We start from the raw sequence: 25,567 nt of genomic DNA, 5'->3' as shown, positions 1-25,567 counted from the left end.
TTAAATGGGACCTGCCTGACAAAGTGATGTAGACCAAAAGATCCTCAAAAGCTAGACATTAAGATCCAAAGAAGTTCAAAAACAAATAAGAAAGAAAATAAATGAGATTTACCAGTAATACAGTATATTTCTAGATGTATGATGTGGTAACCTGTCAGTGCAGCCTGATCTCAAGAGAAAACGTAAATTTATTTTTAAAAAGTTTTGTCAGTTTAGTGGCTAATCCGTATGAATTCGTACTGAGTTCTGATTTTTAAAAGGAGGCGTGGCACCCAACCCCACTCCAACACCCAACCATCATTGGGTGATGAGAAAATCGTACTAAATTGTACATATTAGACTGTACTAAATCAAAAAGTTACTAATTGTCTTGAGATTGCGTTGGTCGGTGATCTAAAAATCAATTGTAAAGACGATGGGAACAAAATATTTTTTTGGAATGTGTTTAAAATTGTGAATTTGAGCCACATGCCACTCAAATTACATTTTCATGTGATTATTTTTTGTATTTTGTTGTCTTTAAAACAAAACTGCTGACAAAACCATGATGAAAACTGTTTGTCAACTAACTAAACAATAATTAGTAACATATGAAAAGGTAACACCTGCATTTACTAACATGAACAAACAATGAACAATACATTTATTACAGTATGTTATATACAGTATGTATATATTACAGTATGTATTTATGCTTGTTAACATTACTTCCTCCCAGGGCCATTTATATCGAAGTTGATATTTAACCACACCATATTGGTGTTTTGTAACATCTAGTTTTTATGAGGTGGGTTGTTAGCCCAATGCTCAACCCCCAACCTGGAGGACCAGGACATACACATATACACTATGGACAGTTTAGCTTACCTAATTTACTTACACTACATGGGGAAAACCGGAGCATCCAGAGGAAACTCACGTGAACAAACTTACAGAAATGCCAAATGACCCAGCTGGGGCTCAAACCAGCGATCTTTTTGCTGTGAGGCATTTTAGGTTTAAGTTATCTCAGAGTGCATTAACTAATGATAACAAACCAAATAATGAGACATTAATAAATGTTGAACTACAATCAATAAATGCTGTTCAAGTATTGTTCATACTTACAGTAGTTAATTTTAGTAAATACATTCACTAATGAAATCTTATTGTAAAGTGTGACCAATGAAAATAGGTTCAGCTTCATTAACAATTCACCTTGTTGTGTGAAGCAGACCACCATGAGCTCCTGACTGACATCTCCAGATCTTCGCACAGGAATCAAAAGTTCTCCAATATCCTCCTCAATTGAGTATGCAGCCAACGGGATGAAAACTGTGGACTCTAGGGCAAACGGCAAACATCACATTTAATTTATATGCACATAACTTTACAGACTAAGAAATAAAAGAGTTAAAGGAATCATCATTCTGTGAGGAACTTCATGGGTCCAGGTGGAATCAGTTTCATTTCAGACCTAAAGTTCTTTCAGCCTGACATTTATTTAGTTTCTAGCCGTTTAAAAATGCATGCGCAATTTAAGTTTCTGTGTCTGTATTTTTAATGCAGGATTGATCTCACACAGTAGCAGTCAAATGCTTCAGAATCGCATACTGCAGTTCACCAAAAAATTTAAATGCATTCAACATCTACAAACTCGAAGCTTTTCATAGCTAAAATAAAAACGTTGGTTCCATATAAAGTGAAGGGTCCTTTCAAAAAATCGTTTTCTTTTCACTTGTGTATTAAGAACATTTTATTAATCTAAACTAATTTCAAGAAGTGGATGATGATCTGCACTCATTTCAATATTTTCATTCTAAAGTTTTTATTTGACATTTTTCAGGAACTCCCTCCACCTTCTTTTTAAGTCATCAATAAAATTTACGTCGTCAAATATTCAGTTTTTAAACAAAGTTTTTAATATAAACTAAGAGTCTTTTTCCACTATAAAGAAGCTATTACAGTTCCAAACATTTCCAGTGTAAATAGCAATGGATACACTACCTGACAAAAGTCTTGTCGCTTATCCAAGTTTTAGGAACAACAAATAATAACTTGACTTCTAGTTGATCTTTTGGTATCAGAAGTGGTTTATATGAAAGGCAACGGCCTCTAGATTACGCTTATTTTTATTAAAATAAAATATGATCATGGCTTGAATTTTAATTATTTAATTAGGACAGTAAGTCACTTAACAGAAATAATGTACAGTATAGAATATAAAGTCATGGTGCAGTGTAAAGAATTAATATTGTGTATGACTTCCATGAGCTTGGATGACTGCATACATCCATACATCTCTGCAATGACTTACAAATAACTTATTAATAAAGTCATCTGAAATGGTAAATAAAGTGTTCTTGCAGGACTCCCAGAGTTCATCAACATTCTTTAGATTCATCTTCAATGCCTCCTCCTTCATCTTACCCCAAACATGCTTAATAATGTTACTGTCTGGTGAGTGGGCTGGCCAATCCTGGAGCACCTTGACCTTCTTTGCTTTCAGGAACTTTGATGTATCAGCATAAATGTCTTGATACCTCAGGCTGTTTATCATGCCATCCACTCTGCAGATTTCTTGCACGCCCCCATACTGAATGTAATCCCAAACCATGATTTTTTTCTTCACCAAACTTGACTGATTTCAGTAATCTTGGGTCCATGCGGGTTCCAATAGATCTTCTGCAGTATTTATGATGATTGGGATGCAGTTCAACAGATGATTCATCTGAAAAATCTACCTTCTGCCACTTTTCCAAATGATCAACTAGAAGTCAGGTTATTATTTGTTGCTCTTACAACTGGGATCTAGTCACTAACCTTAAGTATGTAATAATGTTATTTACAATACTGCAATATCTAAATGGATAACCCAATAGCTACACTCTAAATAATAAAGGTACATATCCTGGCTGTACCCTTTCAAAAGGAACACTTTTGTATACTTTTGTAGTACAAATGAGCTCCTAAAGGATGCATATTGATACATTAAAGATACATTTTAGTACCCAAAAGGGTCCATTTTCTACCTTAAAGGTACAGCCACGCTCATAATTAGTAATACCTCTGGCTAATTCTGAGTTTTTGTTCATTTGTAAATAAAAGCTGAGGTATATTTTTTTCTCAATGATGCCTTTTGTACATCATCTTATTACCTCTCAGAGACCTGTGTCATACAGTATATCCTGTCAAAAACAAACAATCTTGCTGCTTGAATAAAAGTAACTTCAAGTCAGAATTTGCCTGGGGTATGAATAATTTTGCACTTAACTGTAAATACAAGTAACTAAAAAAAGATTCAAATGTACCTTTTGAAAGGGTACCGACCCGGTGACAACTTTTTTCAATTCAATTCAATTCACCTTTATTTGTATAGCGCTTATACAATGTAGATTGTGTCAAAGCAGCTTCACATAAAAGGTCACAGTAAATAGGAACAGTGTAGTTCAGTTTGTAGTGTTTAAGTTCAGTTCAGTTTAGCTCAGTTCAGTGTGGTTTAATAATCACTACTGAGAGTCCAAATACTGAAGAGCAAATCCAACGATGCGCAGCTCTATAGATCCCGAAACATGCAAGCCAGTGGCGACAGCGGAGAGGGAAAAAAAACTTCACTAAAGGCGGAAGTGAAGAAAAAAAACCTTGAGAGAAACCAGGCTCAGTTGGGCACGACCATTTTAATTTCTCCGCTGGCCAAACTTTTGTGCAGAGCTGTAGTCTCAGTGGCGGAGGCTGGAAGCTGGCCTCAGCGAAGACTCGTCTGTCTCTGGAGCGTCACAGGAATCAGTCTCATGTTCTCCACTCCTCCATGACCATCACAGTAGCTGCTCAGGATTCGGCCAGGTCCAGGATATAAAAAACCTTGGGATCATCTCGTCGTTGGTCTTGGATCGAATCAGTGACTCTGCATAACTCTGCTTTTGCGCAATTATTTTTGAGAGTGTAATGTGGCAAAGGAGCATGGCTGAATGTCAGCATTCAAAATAGTTAATAGTCCTGACCAATAAACACCAACAAAATAAAAGAGGTAAATCTGTGTATCTAAACCTCCCTGCCATTCAGGAGATTATATTTAACAAGATTTCTTCCCAAATCACAATCCCAGGCATTTTCTTTTTGTTTTATTCATTGATGAAAATGTCAATAGATTATTGTTAGAGATTTAGTCACTCATAGCTTGTTGTCATTTAATTATCATCTCGTTTTTACCTTTAAAAACTAAATATAAAGACAAAAACTGTTTGACAATGAATTTAAAGCTGATTAGTAAGGATGCTATTAATTTGTGGGATCAAAACATTTGCCAACTTCATAGTCTCCATTTCAAACAATTAATCCCTTTAATCCGTATAAGGCTTGACTTTCAGGGAGAATTTGGACGATATATGGTCCAACAGATCTCTGTGGACACACAACTAAGTGGGTTTTCTTTCAGAAAAAGACTCAATTATATGCTTTGCTTCAAGCTTTCTTTGCACTTGGAGGCAGAAGATAATTAAGTGGGATTTAACCTTTCAGGCCGTGGCATTAAATTGTTTTTATGTCCTGCTGCAAAGGAATAACACAGGCTTATCTGTGTAACTGATAAATGCCACATGAGGCCACAGAGTTTGTGCTATATCGATCTCTCCACTTCAGCTCAACTAATCTATGTAATGTTATCCTGAAGACTGAAACACAGATGAGAAGATCTGAGAAGATCGAAATCTTGATCTTTGCTGAAAATGAGCTCTGCTGGAGAAAAGATGATATGTTATATGTATTCATCCATGAAAACATATCTCACTTTAAATTAAAACTAGCTAACGCAAGGTACATTATTTATTTATACAAAACATTTATTTACACTGTATAAAGCAATTAGTTACTGTACCTAAAAAAAGTAAGTACACCATTGTAACTCATAAATGTTAAGTTGACTAAATTTTTTTTAATTATACACATATTCCTTTACTTAGTAATTTTACTCTCTTTTTTGGTTAAAGACAATTAATCGCTTTAATAGCAGTGGGTTTATTCACTTTTTATAAGTGAGGGATAATCAACGGCTTGCCGTTAAATGAAAAGATTTAACGACGCGCAGCGGAGTGTGGTCATCTCCACGAAGTGCATTAAAATCCTTTAACGCCGTTGATTATCCTGCTTATTCCATGGTTATTTTCCAAGCATGTTTAAACTAGTTTTACTCTTTGCAGTGCAATAATGTCCGAATTTTCGTCAGTTTTGATATGTTAGATTTTCTAATCCCTCCACTGAATCAGCAGTGACAGCCAGACAGAGAGATCATGTGCGCGCTGTTGATGCCTGCGAACGTTATTAAGATGCTATTTTCTCAATCTGATCACAGGTGGACAAATAAGACATTCCCTGTCACACCTGGAGTGTGTTTTTAGTCACATTCCCATTCACATGTTTCTTTTGTCTACTTTCTACCACTTCTCTGATGAGGGAGGATCTGTATTAACATCAGTTACCTTTAATACTGCGAAAGCTGGGCTACCTATGTCTTAGGACTTGTGGGGGAAACCGGAGCACTCGGAGGAAACCCACGCAAACTTAGGGAGAACATGCAAACTCCACGCAGAAACGTCAACTGAGCCAGCTGAGGCTCGAACCAACGCCCTTCTTACTGTGAGGCGATCGTGCTACCCACTGCGCCACCGCGTCGCCCATAATAAACATAAAAATCTTATTAAAAGTACCATATCAATTAAATACACTTTAGGAATATGTTACTTTATGCATTGGTTAATAAACTTAAAGATCATTTATTTTATTTCCCATCAACTTTAAGCCTTCACACTTTATTCTGTTTAGTTTTAACATGCTGTTTTTATAAAATTCGTTTAACAAATATTTTTGAACTTCTAAAGTAAATAAAACCTGTTCGTAACCTGTAACAAAAGACTGTGATCGTAGCTTTAAGTAGAATAACGTTACGATTATTAAAACACATTAAAGTCTATACAGATTAAATAAAACATTCACAAAGCTGTCTTTTATGAAACGCCAGTTCAAGGGCACATAAAAGGCATTTTGAAGAGAAGGCAACCAAAGCCTATTACAGAAACCTTTGCTATTAAATATGTAGGGAAATTTTGCAAAAATGATGCAGGATCAGTGTAATATTAGTTAACATTACATTATTTACGCTAACATATTTTTGCGATCTGTCAAAAAAATACACCTGAGAACAAATAATAGGTTCAAAAGCTCAAACAGTGACCGTTTGATACACCGAAGATTAATTATATATCCCATTTTAAAAAACAGAGATGCAAGAGATGAGATCCAGTGGCAGGTTCTGAGATGGTCTGGCCAATATAAAGCTTCTCTCGGAGCGAAGCTGTACGCGGAGCTGCCGCTGACTGCCTGGAGCTCAGAGTTGAAATTTTTAAAGACTATCCTTATACATAAACTGCCGATTTGACTTTAAAACAACTATATTTTCGCTTTTGTAGCATAGTTGATGAGTATTTTTCTAATTTTGTTCTCTAAGACTCTAATTCAGTTCTCATCGGTTTCCTCAGTGCAGCACTTGCGAGTTGCTATAGTAACTACAAACGTTTGAGAGACGCGCATTTATTTCGAACTGTGATCAAAACTGACTGGAACAACCTGTGTGTTTCAATGAAAATAATGCACACCCTCCAGACAATTAGAATCAAGAATTTCAACAGACCATGGAATAAAGTCAACTAATCATTTGGACATTAGCTCAGTTTCATTAGCTCATTGTAAACTAATGTAGTTAAATAATTTGTAACAAAACCAGTGACCTTCTTCCTGTGAGTGCTACCCACTGCGCCACCATGCCGCCTGTTATTATTATTATTATTATTAAAAATAAATAAATAATAATTGTAAATGTGTAAATAATCAAACTTTTACTTTTTCACTACCAACTCATGGTAACACTATAATGCAGTATGTCTGGAGGGAAAAGAAAATAACATTGCTTCATTTTCTTTTCAGTATTTTCTGTAAGTAAAAAAGCAGCAAACTTTTAAGAAAGAGATTTCAGGGCCATCAGGTGTGAGATTCACCATCTTTAAGCAAAGCTGTGTAAAATGTGTGGAGAAACTCATTGAGTCAGATAAGAGAACAAAGGCGCAGCTCCTGCTAAACCAGCCGTAGATCCTGACTCCACATCACAGACGCGGCTGTGTGTTTTCATCTGCAGGCTCCAGGTTGTTCTGCAGATATTATGCTATGATTATAATGTACAGAAAGCTGACAGCTGTGATGTTCACCCGCACTGACATCCAGCCTGATTGTTGATGTTAAAATTCAGCTGCTATTGTGTGAGCTCTTATTTGCTTAGTTATATTAAATAAAGTGTTCTAATACATTATTAACCACAAAGTTAACCAAATATAAGAAAAGGTTTTTTATAATAAAACTATATATATGGAATAACTATATATGAATTTTTTTTCTTTTTTTAAATATTTCCCAAATGATGTTTAACAGAGCAAGGAGATTTTCACAGTATATCTATTAGTATTTTTTTTTTACTGGAGAAAGTCTTATTTGTTTTATTTCGGCTTGATTAAAAGCAGTTTTTAATTTTTAAAAACTATTTTAAGGTCAAAATTATTAGCCCCTTTAAGCTATATATTTTTTCGATTGTCTACAGCAGTGTTTCTCAACCCTTTTCCTGGAGGCACACCAACAGTACATATTTTGGATGTCTCCTTTACCTGACTAATTAACTTCAGGTTTTATAGTCTCTTCTTATGTTCTAATAAGGTGATTCAGGTGTGTTTGATTAGGGAGACATTGAAAATGTGTACTGTTGGTGTGCCTTCAGGAACAGGGTTGGGAAACACTGGTCTCCAGAAAAAACCATCGTTACCCAATAACTTGCCTAATTATCCTAACCTGCCTAGTTAACCTAATTAACCTATTTTTTTCCTCAATTTCTGTTTAGCGGAAAGAAGATTTTTTTAAACATAATAGTTTTAATATCACATTTCTAATAACAATAAATAAAAAAATAATAATTTTATCTTTGCCATGATGACAGTAAATAATATTTGACTAGATATTTTTCAAGACACTTCTATACAGCTTAAAGTGACATTTAAAGGCTTAACTAGGTTAATTAGGTTAACTAGGCAGGTTAGGGCAATTAGGCAAGTTGTTGTTTAACGATGATTTGTTCTGTAGTTTATCAAAAAAAAATTGCTGAAAGGGGCTAATAATTTTGACCTTAAAAGGTTTAAAAAAAATTAAAACCTGCTTTTATTCTAGCCAAAGTAAAACAAATAAGACTTTCTCCAGAAGAAAAAATATTATCGCACCTACTGTTAAAATGTGCTTGCTTTGTTAAACATCATTTGGGAAATATTTAAAAAAAATAAAAAATTCAAAGGAGGGCTAATAATTCTGACTTCAACTGTATGTACATTTTGTACTGCACTCGACAACAGCGCACCTAGAACCCATGTTTAGTTACATTGTGTGTGTGTGTGTGTGTGTGTGTGTGTATGATCTCACCATCTTCAGGGTCAGTGATTTCCACTGCCGCCGCCTCTGGGAACTCAAGCGCTGCCATGACGGGCTCTGACAGGACGATCTGGAAGATCTCTGACTGCTCATACAGACTGTCTGACATGATCCGTACCTTCCAGCTAGCGGTGGTCTGACCAGGGTTAAACTGGACCTGTTTCTGGGCCTTTCCTCTGAAATCTTTGTCCTTTTCGGCTGTGCCATCTTTGGTCCCAATACCTGAAGAAGTAAAAAAGCCTTAGATTAACAAAAAATGAGTATATTCTAACAGTGGTGCTGGCGAAAGAAAAAATTGCTTTACTTTTAGCAATTTAAAATGATGCAGTTAGAAAAATTATAAAATTTATAAAATTAACAATATAGCAATGTGTAGCTAATATATTTTATATTACCAGAACAAAACAACCAAACTAACAAAATAAATTAAATAAACCTTTTAAAATATTTTCTTTTGTTGATTCAAAACATTGCCAGTGTCATTTCAACAAACTGCCTGCTAGGAAGTAAACATCTCTGTCAAGGGACTGCCCGGATCTACTGTTTATATCACCTCGTCCGTGTTTCTATAAATCACAGCAGAGCTTTGTTAACAGCCAATGTAGCGATTCTGCAGCACGTGTGACGCAACCATTCTGTAACAAAAGCTTCAAAGAGAGCCGAGTGTCATTCTTTAAGATGAGAGTAAAGTCAAGACTCTGAAGGTTAGTCCTTCCACATCCCTCAGAAGATCAGATGCTCATCCTAGCCTGTCAGTCCAGCTGGTTGATCTCTGTCCACTTGGGTTAACATTGCTTTTTATAGTGCCAGCAACCTTGGCATATAGTTCATGGCAACATTGGCATTGTCAGCTAGCGGGCAACACTACAGATGCCTCAAAGGTCACTAATAAAATATGAGATATTAATAAAACCTAGAAATATATCGTAGCTGTCTAAAGAAAACCTCGACTCTAGTTGGTTGCTCTTTAAACCTGCTACTTTTTAAAAAAAATTGAGAAAATACTGTATTTTAGTTTTCCTAAATTTCTGAATTTTCATTGACAATCTTACCCAATAGTAATCATTTGTTTTGGTTTAATTTGGAATTTCCACAAACAATGCGGAGCCCGGAGATCAGCGAGAGGCTGGTTTGGATTCCCCTGATCCTAAAAGGCATATAGCTGAAGACAAAATTATTACATAAAATTATTAGGATTATTATAATTATAATTTTTTTCTATTCCAAATATTTCCCAAATTATGTTTTACAGAGCAGTAAAATTTTCACATTATTTCCTATAATATTTTTTCTTCTTAAGAAAGTCTTATTCATTATATTTTAATTTGAATAGAAGCAGTTTTTATTTTTGAAAACAATTTTATTTAATATTTTAACATATACAGTGGTCAACATTTGAAGTGGATCCCCACATTTCATTAAAGTTGTCCTAAAACTATAGAACAACACCCATTCTTGTCCTAGGACAATTATGAAAACATTTTTTTGGGTCACTTCAAATGTTGACCACTGTATATTGAGATATTGAATACAAAATATCTATACAGGAGGACTAATAATTCAGGAGGGCTAATAATTTTGACCTTTACTGTATATATTTTTAAAATGATTAAACACTCGACAAAATTCAACTTGATCTCATGAGAAAACGAAACTATTTCACATATTGTCAGAGATATGGCTAATTCATATAAATACACGGGCAACGCAGTGGCACAGTAAGTAGTGCTGTCGCCTCACAGCAAGAAGGTCGCTGGTTTGAGTCTCGGCTGGGTCAGTTGGTTTCTGTGTGGAGTTTGCATGTTCTCCCCTGCGTTCGCGTGTGGGTTTACCCCACATTCCAAAGACATGCGGTACAGGTGAATTGGGAAGGCTAAATTGTCTGTAGTGTATGAGTGTGAGTGAGTGTATGGACGTTTCCCAGAGATGGATTGCGGCTGAAAAGCGTGCTGGATAATTTGGCGGTTCATTCCACTGTGGCGACCTCGGATTAATAAAGGGACTAAGTTGAAAAGAAAATGAATGAATAAATGAATATAAATACACTGGAAAAAATGATTCAAAGATGATTCCTTGGGTTTACTAATTTTTTTTAAGTTAAGCGGTTGTAAACAAATTATTAGACCTGAATTTAAACAAACAAATTAAGTTGAACCTTACTAAATTTTCAGTGTACATACCATTTCAAAAGCCCCTAGGTACACAATACTGTAAAAAAACAGATGTGGTTGTAGATTATCCACATTGTTTTGTCTGTTGTTTTATAAATACTATGAATTAAATACATACTATTCAATTCACAAACTGTTCAACCTACTACAGTTGAAGTTAGAATTATTATCCTTCCTGAATTATTAGCCCTCCTTTATATTTTTCCCCAATTTCTGTTTAATGGACAGAACATTTCTGTAGACAAGTGAAAAAAATATATAGCTTAAGGGGGCTAATAATATTGACCTTAAAATGGTTTTAAAAAATAAAATAAAAACTGCTTTTATTCTAGCATAAATAAAAAAAATAAGACTTTTTCCAGAAGAAAAAATATTATAGGAAATACTGTGAAGAATTCTTTGCTCCGTTAAACATAATTTGGGAAATATTTGATAAAAGAAAATTGACAGGAGGGCTAATAATTTTGACTTCAACTGTATATACACTACCTATCAAAAGTCTTGTTGCCTATGCAAGTTTTAGAAACAACAAATAAAAACTTGACTTCTAGTTCATCATTTGGTATGAGAAGTTGCTTATATGAAAGGCAAAGGACTCTAGATTACGCTTATTTTACCCAAATAAAATGTGATCATACATTGATTTTTAATTATTTAATTAGGACAGTAAGGTCTGACTTTGCTGAGACAAAAGTCTTGTCACTTAACAGAAATAATGTACAGTATAGAATATAAAGTCGTGGTGCAGTAGAAAAAGAATTAATATTGTGTATGACTCCCATGAGCTTGGAGGTCCATACATACATCTCTGCAATGACTCAAATAACTTATTAAAAAGGCATCTGGAATGCCAAAGAAAGCGTTCTTGCAGGACTCCCAGAGTTCATCAACATTCTTTGGATTCATCTTCAATGCTTCCTCCTTCATCTTACCCCAGAAATGCTCAATAAAGTTCATGTATGGTGACTGGGCTGGCCAACCCTGGAGCACCTTGACCTTCTTTGCTCTCAGGAACTTTGATGTGGAGGCTGAAGTATGAGATGGAGCACTATCCTGCTGAAGAATTTGCCCCCTAGTGTGGTTTGTAATGTAATGGGCAGCACAAATATCTTGACAGCTCAGGCTGTTGATGTTGCCATCCACTCTGCAGATCTAAACTGAATGTAACCCATAACCATGAATGGAATGTATACTAAATAAACTAAATGTAACCCCAAACCATGATTTTTCCTTCACCAAACTTGACTGATTTCTCTGAGAATCTTGGGTCCATGCGAGTTACAATAGGTCTTCTGCAGTATTTGTGATGATTAAGATGCAGTTCAACAGATGATTCATCTGAAAAATCTACCTTCTGCCACTTTTCCAAATGATCAACTAGAAATCAAGCTATTATTTGTTGCTCTTACAACTGGGACCGACAATAAGACTTTTGTCAGGTAGAGTTGTATGGATATAGGCATTTTCATTTGCAGTGATAGAGACACAGTTTCCACATGGAAGAAATGTAAATTTGAAGCGGAAAGGCCTGATTGAGACAGTTACTAGAGAAACATATTTATGAGCTTTGGCAAAGGAAGAAAAATGTGGATGCCATGGGTTTTCGTTCTCCGTGGCATCCAAATCTTTGAAGCAGATTTCAAAAAAAAAAAAAGAGGTGCTTTGATATTAAGGTGTATATCACAATAAAAAAGGGGTCCTGTTTGCCAAACGTGCCTGCATAAAATGCAATTATTCAGGAGAGATATCAGTCGCTTAAAAGAAACTTAAAAGAGAGAAAAATCTCAATAATAACTGAAAATAAATCATCATTTCAAAGACTTCTTCATCTCTCCACTTCAGTACAGGACGGTCTGTGATCCAGGCCCAGCGAGTGGCAAACAAACAGCGGGACAGCAGCTAGTTTTTTCGGTGGAGCTCTGGACCGGAATCGAGGTGAGTTGAGGAATGGTGGTCAAGCTCAGCATGTGGATGGAATATTCATCTCTTTCATGAGAACTTGTGGAGGTCTGTCAGTGTGATCCTGCAAAAGCTCATGCAGAGGGCAAGCTCTAGATTTTACCGTTTGTAGCTCATGCAAATGGACAATTCCGTCTTGGGGATGCTTGAACTCTTCATGCCTGAACAGGTCAAACCCATGACCTTGGTGCCATGGTTTATCAGTCAGTCTACAACCACTGATTTAAATTCAAGCAATGATTTCAGCTGTTTTTTGGCCATTAAGAGTAAAATCCACACTTTAGAACTGACTCACCAAGCAATTTAGTCTGAAATAGTAATCTAATAGACATGTAAACACAGACGTCTTGGCTAAAACAAGGCTAAATTTGCTAACAAGGCTAAAACTACACTAGTCATCAATTACACAGAATGACTACACATTATTAGAGTTGATTTGATTTACTGTATTAGTTTGTTACATTTTTCACAGACAGACCTAATTTATTTTAATAAGGACAGCCCTTGTTTTAGCCTAAACATCTTGTTTAGATGGATATTAGACCTCTTTTAAACACAAAACAATGCTTTCTGTGTGTTTTGATTACATACAAATGTAGATTATAAACTCTAGGCTTCCACTAATATATTCTGATATATATCACAGATAATATAAAAATAATTTAAATTATTTAAAATGTCAAAACAACTAAACAATTTAAAATACCTAATTTCTTTTGGATGTATTTTATTTTATGTTTAGAATAATATTTAATTTAAATTATTTACTGAAATGTTTGTTAATCAATTTAAAGAGTCTTTTAGGAATAAAAGTTTTAATTATGTTGATAAAATAAATCTTACTGACTTCAAATGTTCAAACAATGTGAATGTACAGTCAGCCCTTAAAAACATAATTCAACAAGGTCACCAGGACATCAATATGAACTGATTCATCTTCATAAATGAATGAATAAATAAATGAATGAATGAATGCATAAATAAATCAGAAAAAAAAAAAAAAAATATATATATATATATATATATATATATATATATATATATATATATATATATATATATAAAATTAAAATATAAATAAAACAAACAAACAAATAAATAAATATATAAATAACAAAATTTAAATATAAACATAAATATAAATGAAAAAAAAAAAAAAAAAAAAAAAATATATATATATATATATATATATATATATATATATATATAAACAAACTAACAAATAAATAAATAATAATAAATAAATAAATAAAAATAAATAAATAGATAGATAGATAGATAGATAGATAGATAGATAGATAGATAGATAGATAAATAAATAAATAAATGGATAATAAATAAATAAATAAATAAATAAATAAATAAATAAATAAATAAATAAATAAATAAAATCAAGACACTTCCTCCCACTAATTAAGTGGTAAATAAATATGAATATGCTAAAAGACACAGCTAAACTCTGACCCCTGACCTTTCCCCATACAAGCTTCCAGATCCAGCCTCCAGAAGGTTGAACATTTTTAATTCTGCTGATACTGTAAACTTAACTTTTCCCTTTGGGGACCAGAAATGAGATATGTGGGTGGTTGATCTTAAAACCAAGTCAGAAAAACGAGCATTATCAGTGCAGATGTGGGCGGAAGCACAGCTATGATGCAAATCAAATACCCAAATCTGATGACATGATGAGCAACATCAATGAGGGTTCAAAGAGCCCCAAAACAGTGATGTTATAAAGAGACTCCTATCAGCAAATTAGAGGTCACAGTTAGTTAACGCCAACAGAGAGAGAGTCTCTTCATTAAATCTTATCAGTAGTGCATGACAGGAAATTAAATGTTCTCTTAACATCACTTACTGACAAATGAGGTCTCGCCAAGGTAACCTCTACGTCTCAAAAGCACCTCCAGAAACTTGCTTTCTTCATCCACTTGATAGTACTCTTTCTCCAGGGAGATCCAAGCCCAGTTTAGCCGGAACTGTTGGTTTTTCAGCTTGTTGCCCCCTACGGAAAGAAACACATCGAACGTAAAGTCAGGAGAAGGTAAAAGGTGCGGTAATGATGTGGAAAGAATCGATCGTACAGTAAACTATGGTATATTTGCTGTACACTTATTGCATTAATCTGAGTACAAACGTACCCAAGTTCGACTTAAATACAACCATTTTTGTTAGAAGCGGGTTTTTTCCTTTGAAGTTATAGCTTTAATATGGCCTGCTGAGGCTGAATGGAGCTGACTCTTCCAATTCATACATGAAGCTTTATTCATCTCAACAAGAGCAGTGTGGTATCCGTCAAAATCTGTGATGCGGCGGTGAGGGAAAGCGCAGGTCTAATTGCTTCTTTTCTAATTAAAATAAAAAAGGTTTGTCTGCCTTCTATCTGCACTCGTCTGTTTTATCGTCGGCGTTTGAAGTGGGATTCAAAGTGAAGGCTCGCTCCTGGAGGGCATCCCTACCAGTTACAATCTGCACACAAAGACAGACTTCAAACACACACACAAACATGGCTACTTTGCTATGTATGAATTCAAATAATGTAAAAAAAAAAATGCAATGCATTAAATATGCATAATTCAGATATAATTATGTAAATAGGGGATGTGGTTTGATAAAATTAAAATGGGAATTTTGACTTCTTTGACCTTGTCGGTAAGATTTGATGATCATTTTATGCACAATATATGAGATTAAACATTACTCCAAAGAACTACATATACATAAAATATATAATGCAATGCAATCAGAACACAATTAAATATTTATGATTTAGATCTAGTTATGGTTATATGGAATCTGTTTGTGAACAACTGGGATTTTGTGGCTTTTTGACTTATGCACAATTTAGGACGGCAAACTATAGTTTTTATACAAAATAACTAGAAGAAATAAACACACATAAAAAATTCAAAAGCTATACATCTGGTCAGTCTTTTTTAATGAAAGTTTAATTATTAGGATATATATATATATTTAAATTCGTGTACGCTTTGGTTTCTATTTTAACATTAATATTTTAGTATTTTAACATTTTCTGGACACTCAAAGCACTTTTTAGGGGGGAATCTCCTCATCCATCACCAGTGTGCAGCATCCACATGGATGATGCGACGGCAGCCATATTGCACCAGACCACACACCACACAACAGCTGATTGGTGGAGAGGAGAGTGATTAAGTCAATTATGATGTGATGATTATGATATGATATAGTTTGGAGGCCATGATGGACAGAAGCTAGAGGAGCAAATTTGTCCAGGACTCTTTTTTGAATGACATCCTGGGATTTTTAACGACCACAGAGAGTAAGGACCTCAGTTTAACGTCTCATCTGAAAGACTGTGCTAATAATAATAATAATAATAATAATAATAATAATAATAATAATAATAATAATAATAATAATATTAATTAAAATGATGATGATCATAATAAAAAATTATATAAAAAATAATAATAAATGATAATAATAATAATAATAATAACAACAACAATAATAAATGATAATAATAACAATAATAATAATAGTAATCATAACAATTGATAACAATAATAAGAATAATAACATTAATAATAATATTAACAATAATAATTAATAATAATAAATAATAATAATAATAATAATAATAATAATAATAGTTCATTAATTAATTTTCTTTTCAGCTTAGCCCCTTTATTAATCTGGGGTTGCCACAGCGGAATGAACCGCCAACTTATCCAGCACCTTCTCCTTGCATTACGTGCGTAAAACATATGCTGGATAAATTGGCGGTTAATTCCGCTGAGGCAACCCCAGATTAATAAAGGGACTAAGCCGAAAAGAAATTCAATGAATGAATAAATATTAATAATAATAATAATAATAATAATAATAATAATAATAATAATAATAATAATAATAATAATAATAATAATAAATATTAAATAATTTTAAATGCCAATTTATTTAAATAAAATATAATAATTTATTTATAATAAAAAATAACTCTGTGATGTTTATCAAACTCGGAAAGACTAGGAAATGCTGAGACACACACAAAACACACACACACAAAACACAGACACAACACATTCTTTATACAACAAAGAGAAAGATTGATCTGTATGACGAACCTGCCTAATCAGCATTTGGCATGTATCGTTTGTCAAGTCCAGTCCAGCTGGCAAGTTAAGAGAGAAAAGAGACAGAGAGGAAGTGAGAGAGAAAGAGAGAGAGAGACAGACTTGAGTCTATAGGTCTGCTCTTTTCTGGCTCCTTTGTACTAAGCTATCAGTGGACTGCGGTTTGTTTGCTTTTGGCAACACTACACAGGCCGTACCCACACCGCGCACTCCTTCTCTCCTTCCTCCTCTGTCCACTCGTCACGCTTTACAAACCCATCACGTCCAGCTATCCCCATTTCACTTCCATTCAAAGGGCAAGACACACAAGTTTGATTGTTATTTTACAGTTATTTTATATCTGTGTTCGTAGCACCTGCTATGGGTCATGAATTTAATTTTCTACATTTTCTACTGTTCTCTGATGTCCAATTATAATGTTGTCAAGACATTTACATCAAAAAGCATAAATAATTTAGAAGTAATGGTCTATTTTCTGTCATGTTTTAACCCCCTGATCTGAACACACTTTACCAGAATCCATGGACGATTGTAGACTCAAAAGTACACACCCACACTCAAAATAATATTTTTTGCTGCTTGTTCAAACTACTTATTTAAAATGAGTTGAAACAACACAGTTCTTGAGGTTTTTTAGGGACAACTTATTTGTTTTATGTCCAATCATTTGGCTAACAGTTTAGCCATTTTTTTTTAGCAAGTTTTGCTTTGAACAGAGATTAGGTTCGCAAGGTAAATGCGTACCTTGTCTCTAGAGGTCAAACAACATTCTGGAGTCATATATGAGTTTCAGATATGAAGTATATCAGCATACTATCATGTCAAAAACATTGCATTGAATTTTGAGTTTCCAGTGAAAAGAAATGGTCATGCTTTTATCAGCAGCAGGGCGGATTACTGTAATGGACTCCTCACTGGCCATCCCAAAAAGACAGTCAGGCAGTTACAGCTCATCCAGAACGCTGCGGCCAGGATTCTGACCAGAACCAGAAAATCTGAGCACATCATACCTGACCTCAGGTCTTTACACTGGCTCCCAGTTACATTTAGAATAGATTTTAAACTATTATTACTTGTCTATAAATGACTAAATGGCTTAGGACCTCAATACATTACAGATATGTTCACTGAATACAAACCTAACAGATCCCTCTTTAGGATCAGATAAACTGGAAATCGTGACATGTGAAATACTGTTACCAGGTCCAAGCCGCAACTCATTTGAACTGAGAAAATATTCCTTTATGGCCACTTTCATATCACAGTTATATCGCACATTAAAGTGAATTTTATATAAAATCATGGTGTACACTACAGTCTCTGGACACCACTATTTTAACAATTTATAAAACAAATGATCACTTTTTAGCCAGCTGATATTAGTCATGGCTATATATGTTTATTGCGATCATGATTTTCAATATTACATCACTGTGTAAATGTTCAATTTTACCATTTGTTGAGTCTCCCCATACAGTTTGATACAGCGTTTGGACATAGAAGCTGCTTCGCGTGACATCACACTTAACAAGCGGATACTGAGTTTAAGGAGTACCACATAACTTGATGTAGTTGGATGTAGGGGATGTTTTTACCCTAATGCAAATTTTTTGCTTGAGTTCACTTATTTAAACTTGTGTGGTAGACGTTATTGACGTGAATTCAGCAATTTCGGTGCAAATGCGTTGCACATTCAGCATCATTTGAGCAGCACAACGATAATTTGTCGCTATTTGTGCATTTACATTGACTTTGTATGTACAGTACACAGTCAGAAGTAATGGTACAAATCTGTCACAGTATACAGGTATACTTTTGTACCATTACTACCTTTAGGGTACACTTTTGTACCTTTAGGGAACACGTTTGTAACTTTAGGATTCACTTTTGTACCTTTAAGTTTCACTTTTGGACCTTTAAGTTTAACTTTTGGACCTTTAAAGTACATTTGTACTTTTTATGTATTAATATGTACCTTTAGAGACTTGTTAGGAACAAAAAATGAACCTTTTGAAAAGGTACTACCCCTGTGACAGATTTTGTACCTTTATTTTTGAGTGTAATTTACTCACGCAAACCCTTAAATCTGAGTTTGTTGTGAGCCCAGCATTGTACTGTATATCAAAAGAACAATTTAGATTTCTCAATATTGTTTTATGTATTTTTATATATAAAATTCCTAAAAATAAAATCTGTAAATCCAAACAATGATCATGGTCAGTGAGAAAGATTCACTAAAGAAAATAAAAATAAATCAACAAATACCACCTAAAAGTGTTTCACCTCTAATGCTTCACATTTAAACATTGACAAAAATGGATTAACAACTAGGAAAGACTCTGTCCAACAATGCGGTTTCTACTAAAGGGTTCATAAGAGCTGCTTTTATGAAACATAACAAGCTCTATCGGAGAAAATGGCTTCAAACCGCGGAAAAATGAAGCCCTGTCAGAGCGGAGAAATTAACCAGGAATGACAGAAGATTCAGATCTGAGCTGAAGTACCTGGCTCATCTTCAAAGTCCGACATTTTGCAGAATAATTGGCTGTGTCAACACGCTTTTGATGAAAGAGAATTGGAGATTCGCAGAATACAAAGATTTCTGGCCTTCACCAAAGCCTGCTCTCTCTCTCTATCTCTGACAAGATGAATAAACAAAATTTGTTTCAATTCAGAGGGAAGGATCTGTGGTGAAATTTCATTCTGCATCTGCAAATGACAAAATACAGTAGCAATGTCAAATCTGCAGCTCAAAATGATTCTTGTTGTCCTTAAAGGGAAAAGTGAGAACTCAAAGGGACCTTTAGTTGCAGTAAAAGTCTTGTTAAAACTATGTATATAATAGTTTGTGTAGGATAGATAAAACTGGAAGTTCATACGCTGTAGGAAGTTTATGTAATCACAGTGTAATCAGCTCGATGCTCATTCACTTCAGTCTTTTGTACTCATACAACAGACCCCCTCAAGCTTTGATTTGAATGCACATATTCACATATATTGATAAGTTGCATTCAGCCATTGTTCTAGATCCGGTCTGCAGTTCAGGTATTAGAGGTGAGATTGAGTTTCAGCTGGATAAACCGACTTCAAAGGGTTGAAGGAAAACCTTGCAGTTAATTTATAACTGAAGGTTAAGATTGCTGAGCAGGGGTTTCGTTAACACAAGTGTTTTCTCAAGGTCTCGCTTTCTAGGATACGCTCGAGTGCATTATGGTCAACCCCCCACCCCTTGTAATGAGTAAGGAGGAGACGTTGCTTTGAAAAACAACTGAAACTATTATTTCATTATTTTTCATTTTCTTTGATGATATAACTCAATGTTAGGACAACTAAATTAATAAATTCATTACATTATGAAACTATTTTTAAGGCAAGCACACTATTGTCTGTTGCATTTGCCTGCCTGAGTTTGCTAGTTAGTCTCCTTGGTTGTTAATTACCTCACACCTGTTCTGTTTCTTTGTAATTGTGTTTTCCTGTCTTTATTTAAGCCTTTGTTTTCCTCTGTTCTTTGTTTGGTTTCATCTGTGGTTAAATGTATAGTTTGCTGTAATTAAAGCCTTTTTAATTCACTCTGTGTTGCGCAAATATTTGTTATATTTTGCAGATGTTTTGTAGATGAATGTGTTTTCTTATTTAAGCCTTTGTTTTCCTCTGTTCTTTGTTTGGTTTCATCTGTGGTTAAATGCATAGTTTGCTGTTAATTAAAGGCTTTTTAATTGACTCTGTGTTGTGCGAAAATGTGTTATATTTTCAAGATAAATGTTTATGTATTCCTAGAATTATTCCAGCATTTTAAAAAATTGCCTTTTCATGAGAAAGAGAAAATTTTCTAAAGTAAAATTAATTTGTTTTGTTTAAAGCGGTCCTATTATGCACAATTCACTTTCATAAGGGTTTTAACACAGGTGTGTGGGAACAGTCTGTGAATATAACCAGCTTCTAATGGTAAAAGTTGATTAATTTATTTTTCATAATCACTCAACCCCCGTTTATACTAATGTGTTTTAGTTTTAAACGCATACGTTTTGCTATGGTTACGCCTTCTGTCCACACAAAGTTTTCGAGCACTAAAATTGAACTTTTGGAAACGCTGAAGAGGCTGTTTTCATTTTAAAATGCTGCTGCTCCATGTCAGCGTGGATGGGGGAAAATGCAGACATTTAAAAAGGGAGGCAGGCTGCAGACATTCGCCTATGTGATTGGGGGTTTTCCTCAATATTAAGTGCACAAAGTTCAGTCTTGCGCCCTTTCCTGAAGTTCAGACTTTGCAAGTTTGATATAGAAAACAAACTCCACGTCGGGTAAATCTTCAAAGAGAACAGTGTAGGCTACTTTATAACATTATTCACATCTTAACAATAATATGAAAACATGATATAAGGAACTCTCTTCATTTTGATATTAACTTAACAGACACAAAATGTTGAGGCATCCTGTAGCTACTGTACATGACCGTCATCTTCACTGTATGCATATTTATAACAAAACGGAGCCTATAATCTTTTTTTCTATGAAAAATATGAAACATACCCTCTCTTTTGCTGAATATCAGTTTTAATAATCAATAATGGCCATTATAAAAATATAACATACAATAAGTTTATACAATATATTAAATAAAGGCAAGCAATCAGTCAATATGCAGAATCAGTGTACGTGGTTACATAAATTAATACTGTATATTAACTAATCTTTGCGCTCAGCCAAAATGATGCTCTCTTCCTCATTAGCATAGGAAATTAGTCTTGCTTTTAAATCTGCCACTATGCTGACACATTGAAAAGAGTGCTGGTTTGAATTGAATTTAAAGGTGCTGTATGTAAGTTTTTGACTCTTCTAAAGCATAAAAATACCATAATATGTTTGCAGATATTTAAGCATACCTGTCAACCCTCCTGTTTCCCGGGATTCTCCCATATTTTACAGTTTTATCCCGCTATAATCCAGTAAGGGTATTTTCCCGTATTTCTCCCGTATTTTCATTCGTTCTCTGAAGGGTGGCTATACGCAACCCATACCGCCGAATCACCAGGGGCCTCCCTTGCTCTTAAATGTGAGTCTGTTCAGTGCTTTTGCTTTGTTTGGGCATGAGAACACTTTGAAATAAATATAAAAACGGCGGGATTCCCTTCCTTTTCATTACAGGTGCTGTCTCCCCTTCATATGAAATTCTCTTATAGTCATATAGTGGTGCCTGACTGTCAGCTGACGCGCTCCATAGTGATAAATAGACGCTTTTTCCCCAAACGGATTCTGTACACGCGATTTGAAATGGAGCGAAAGTCTAGGTTTTGGGTACGTGTTTGAACATACTTATACACAAAATAAATAATAATAATAACAATAATAATAATTATTATTATTATTATTATTATATCTAAAGATGTCGATCTTTTTCAAACACAACAAATTTCGTCCTAAATGAGCATAAAAATTTAGGAAAGCAGTCGAATTCATTCATTATAACATTAGATGTGTGCATTTTAAAGTGGTGACACCTGTTATTTAATGTAATCAAATGAAAAAAAAATCTAAATAAAAAAAGAGAATCATTTATTGCTCTTTAATCACAATGTGTAAGTTATACAGTAAAGAAACGGCTAATGAGTTTTGATAGCTTGATTCTATTTCATTATAATAGCTATTAATTTTAATAAGCTGGACTGTTTGCTAATATGTATATTTATTTTTCTTTTTTTTAAATAATAATAAAACCTATTACTGCAAATTTAACTGTTTATTTACAATGAAACAGCTCCAATGATGGGCATATCCCAATGTTGACGGGGTATGCATTTAAGAAACATGTCAAGTCAACATTCTTGTTTATCTGAAAAACTATGCTGAAGTCAGACATTCTGCTTTGAAAATGTCTGTTAGGTGCCGAAACGTCTGTTTTTGTTTTGATCCCTTTTGTTTAAGCTTTGTTCACTCTGTTAATCAACTATCTCTCTAAAAACAAAGAATCTCAGAAACTGCAGTTTAACCATACATGGTCTGTCACATCCTCACATCCTGCTGACCATTTATATAACATATTGTAACACCTTTAACTTTAACCTTTAATTATATTTCAGCACCCCAGTCTGCCTTGGTGGAAAACCACATATTTCATTCATTCAGTCAGTCAGGAAGGCTCTGAAAGTATATGTTCACGACCGAAATACAACCTCCGGTGGACAGTAGCAGACTCAGAAATGAGATAGAGATTCACATGAGGTTATTAATTAGCAAATAATATAAATATTACAAACATAAACATTATGTGACCAGGTTACATTGTAAATGCGTATCCTAACAACACGCTACGTGACAAGATTTGCAGTGATAAGCAATAACACAATACACGATAGAAATTTAAATAAAGTCATTCAGGAGCACACAATATGCACTCACTCACAAATTGTTAAGGTTTATAATCTAATTAATACATATGAAACCTCTTTAACATTATTAAATGTAGATGCTGAATCACTGATATGTGTTGGCCTGGACAGAGTCACAGTTCTGAAGTTCAATTTCAAACGGTTTAATTTATTTTCAAGATCTGAGGTGAACTAACTGCCGCTGTTTTCAGTAGTATGGTAATAGATGTCATGTAAAATGACATTCAAGCTAGCATTTAACACTGAATAAAGCACATGAGGTGTACCTAAGGGGATCATTGTCAGTTTATCCTGTTGTTCAGCTGCAAGAAATAGAAGGTGTGTCTAATATATCAATGGGAGGTACTGGTTAGAACAAAAACTCCTTTTAATATTAAAATATTCCTTCTATCGTGTGACGTTGCTTTTATTAAGAACACTGTTTAAATCAGACTTTAGGCTCAATAGTCAGGCACACTTCTGTGGATCTGTGGTCGTTCATATGTTAATAATGTCGTTAATATTTCTGTTTGTGGTGTGCAATACCTAGTTCAACTACTGGGTGTCCAACTTACATACTGCATGTTTAAAGTGACAGTCGGCAAAATGGCACAATTAGGATCAAAGCCTAAAATGGGCAGGAATAGAACATTATTTATTTGGTATTTTGAGCTGAAACTTCACATACACACTCTAGAGGAATCAGAGACTTATTTTACCTCTTTAAAAAGAGGTATAACGGGTCCCCTTTAAAATCTTTTTGAAGCACTTTTTATGTTGTGTTGCTTTGATGTTGTTTTAGCTAAAAATAATTGTATTAAAAAATTATAAATTTAAAAAAGTTTTGCTTTTTAAGTTATAAATTCAAAGGAATTTAACTAAATACATTTTACAATAGATTTTAGTGTATTTTAAATGTCATTTGAAATTTAAAAAAAGGATACATGAAGAAATTTGCCAAAACCATGTTAAAAATGGCCTCATTCTAAACTTTTCATACATTTATAATACAAATTGGGAATGCATTATGAGGTTTAAAGGTCAGGCAAGTAAATATGGGTGTGCTGTTTCACTGTAAGATTGAGTTATAGTATTTTAATAAATAAATTTAAATCAACATATTCATGGAAGATCAAAAAGAATTTAGAAATGGGGTGACTTTCCATTTCATGAACAACTGCCTATCACTTTTTGCATTACAGAAATGATGATGTCCTCAGGGCAGAGCAAATATAGACTTAGCAGTCACTAGAGTCCTAACATAGCATATCCTGTCTCTCAGCAGAAGATAATAAGCATGACATGGGCTTTTGATGGACAGATGTGTTATGAATGAGACTCAGGCTGAGCTGTGCCAACTCTGTGCCCTCTGTCTCCTCCATAAGCACAACGTCTGCAGACTGACCTTATTTGGTCACAGGGGAGAGCGCGGGGCCTGCGGTGCCCACCATCATCTCCTCCATCACACAAACTTGCCTGCTAGGCATCACTGCTCAACACTGCTAAATGAAAAGTGTCTGGCTATTTTATAGGGTATAAGAAAACTTAAAACACAAAAAATCTGGCATGATACTATGATACTTTGTGTTAAAAATCAGTCTACAAAAGAACTATTGTGAAATAATCTAATAATTTAAAGGAAATGTTTTCTATCTTCTTAAAACGTTTAATATACACATTTATATATATATATATATATATATATATATATATATATATATATATATATATATATATATATATATATATATATATATATATATATATATATACACACACACTATTTAGTAGGATTGTTTTTGTTTAGAATGATTTAAATTAAATACAGTATTTATATCATTTAAATTAAGACAATAATAAGCTTAATTAAATATCAATGTAATAACACCAACATTTTTGTTATTGTAAATAATTATTATTATCATCATCATTATTATTATTATTAACAACAATAATAATAATATCAACAATAACAACAACAACAACAATAAAAATAAATTAAAAAAAAAAAATAATAATAATAATAATAATAATAATAATAATAATTATTATTATTATTATTATTATTATTATTATTACTGTTATTGTTATTAATATAACCTTTATTTTACCAGGAAGGATTAAAAATCTCTTTTACAAGAGTGTCCTGGCCAAGATTAGGCAGTACACATGTCACATAGGTCTAACAGACAACAAACAAAAAACAATTGACAGTTAACATTGACAAACAAACTATTCAAAACCTCTACAAGCCTGTGTTTCAATTTATAAATCACCCTTTTTAAAAGCATTTAGGAAAATCAATTCTTTAAACTGCAACTTTGTTTGCACATTATACCATGCAAAAAGGGCTGCTTATTTAAAAGCCTTTTTCCCCCATCTCAGTCCGCACTTTAGGAAGAGACAGTAAATAAATGCCCTGTGATCGAAGGCCATAGCTAAGGACAGGTTTTTTACT

General features: G+C 33.8%; 1 protein-coding gene across 1 annotated transcript in view; it reads right to left on the bottom strand.

Annotated features, from left to right (window-relative positions):
* frem2b (FRAS1 related extracellular matrix 2b) overlaps positions 1-25,567 on the bottom strand; it is a 139,391-nt gene that overhangs the window by 50,800 nt on the left and 63,024 nt on the right. The window contains 3 exon segments of the mRNA XM_056474402.1: positions 1,198-1,323; positions 8,482-8,712; positions 14,479-14,625. Of these exon segments, the coding sequence (XP_056330377.1) occupies positions 1,198-1,323; positions 8,482-8,712; positions 14,479-14,625 (504 nt within the window).

This window comes from Danio aesculapii, chromosome 15 (assembly GCF_903798145.1).
Source record: "Danio aesculapii chromosome 15, fDanAes4.1, whole genome shotgun sequence".
Classification (NCBI taxonomy): domain Eukaryota; kingdom Metazoa; phylum Chordata; class Actinopteri; order Cypriniformes; family Danionidae; genus Danio; species Danio aesculapii.
Note: the sequence above shows the minus strand (reverse complement) of the source record. Positions and strands in the feature narration are given on the sequence as shown.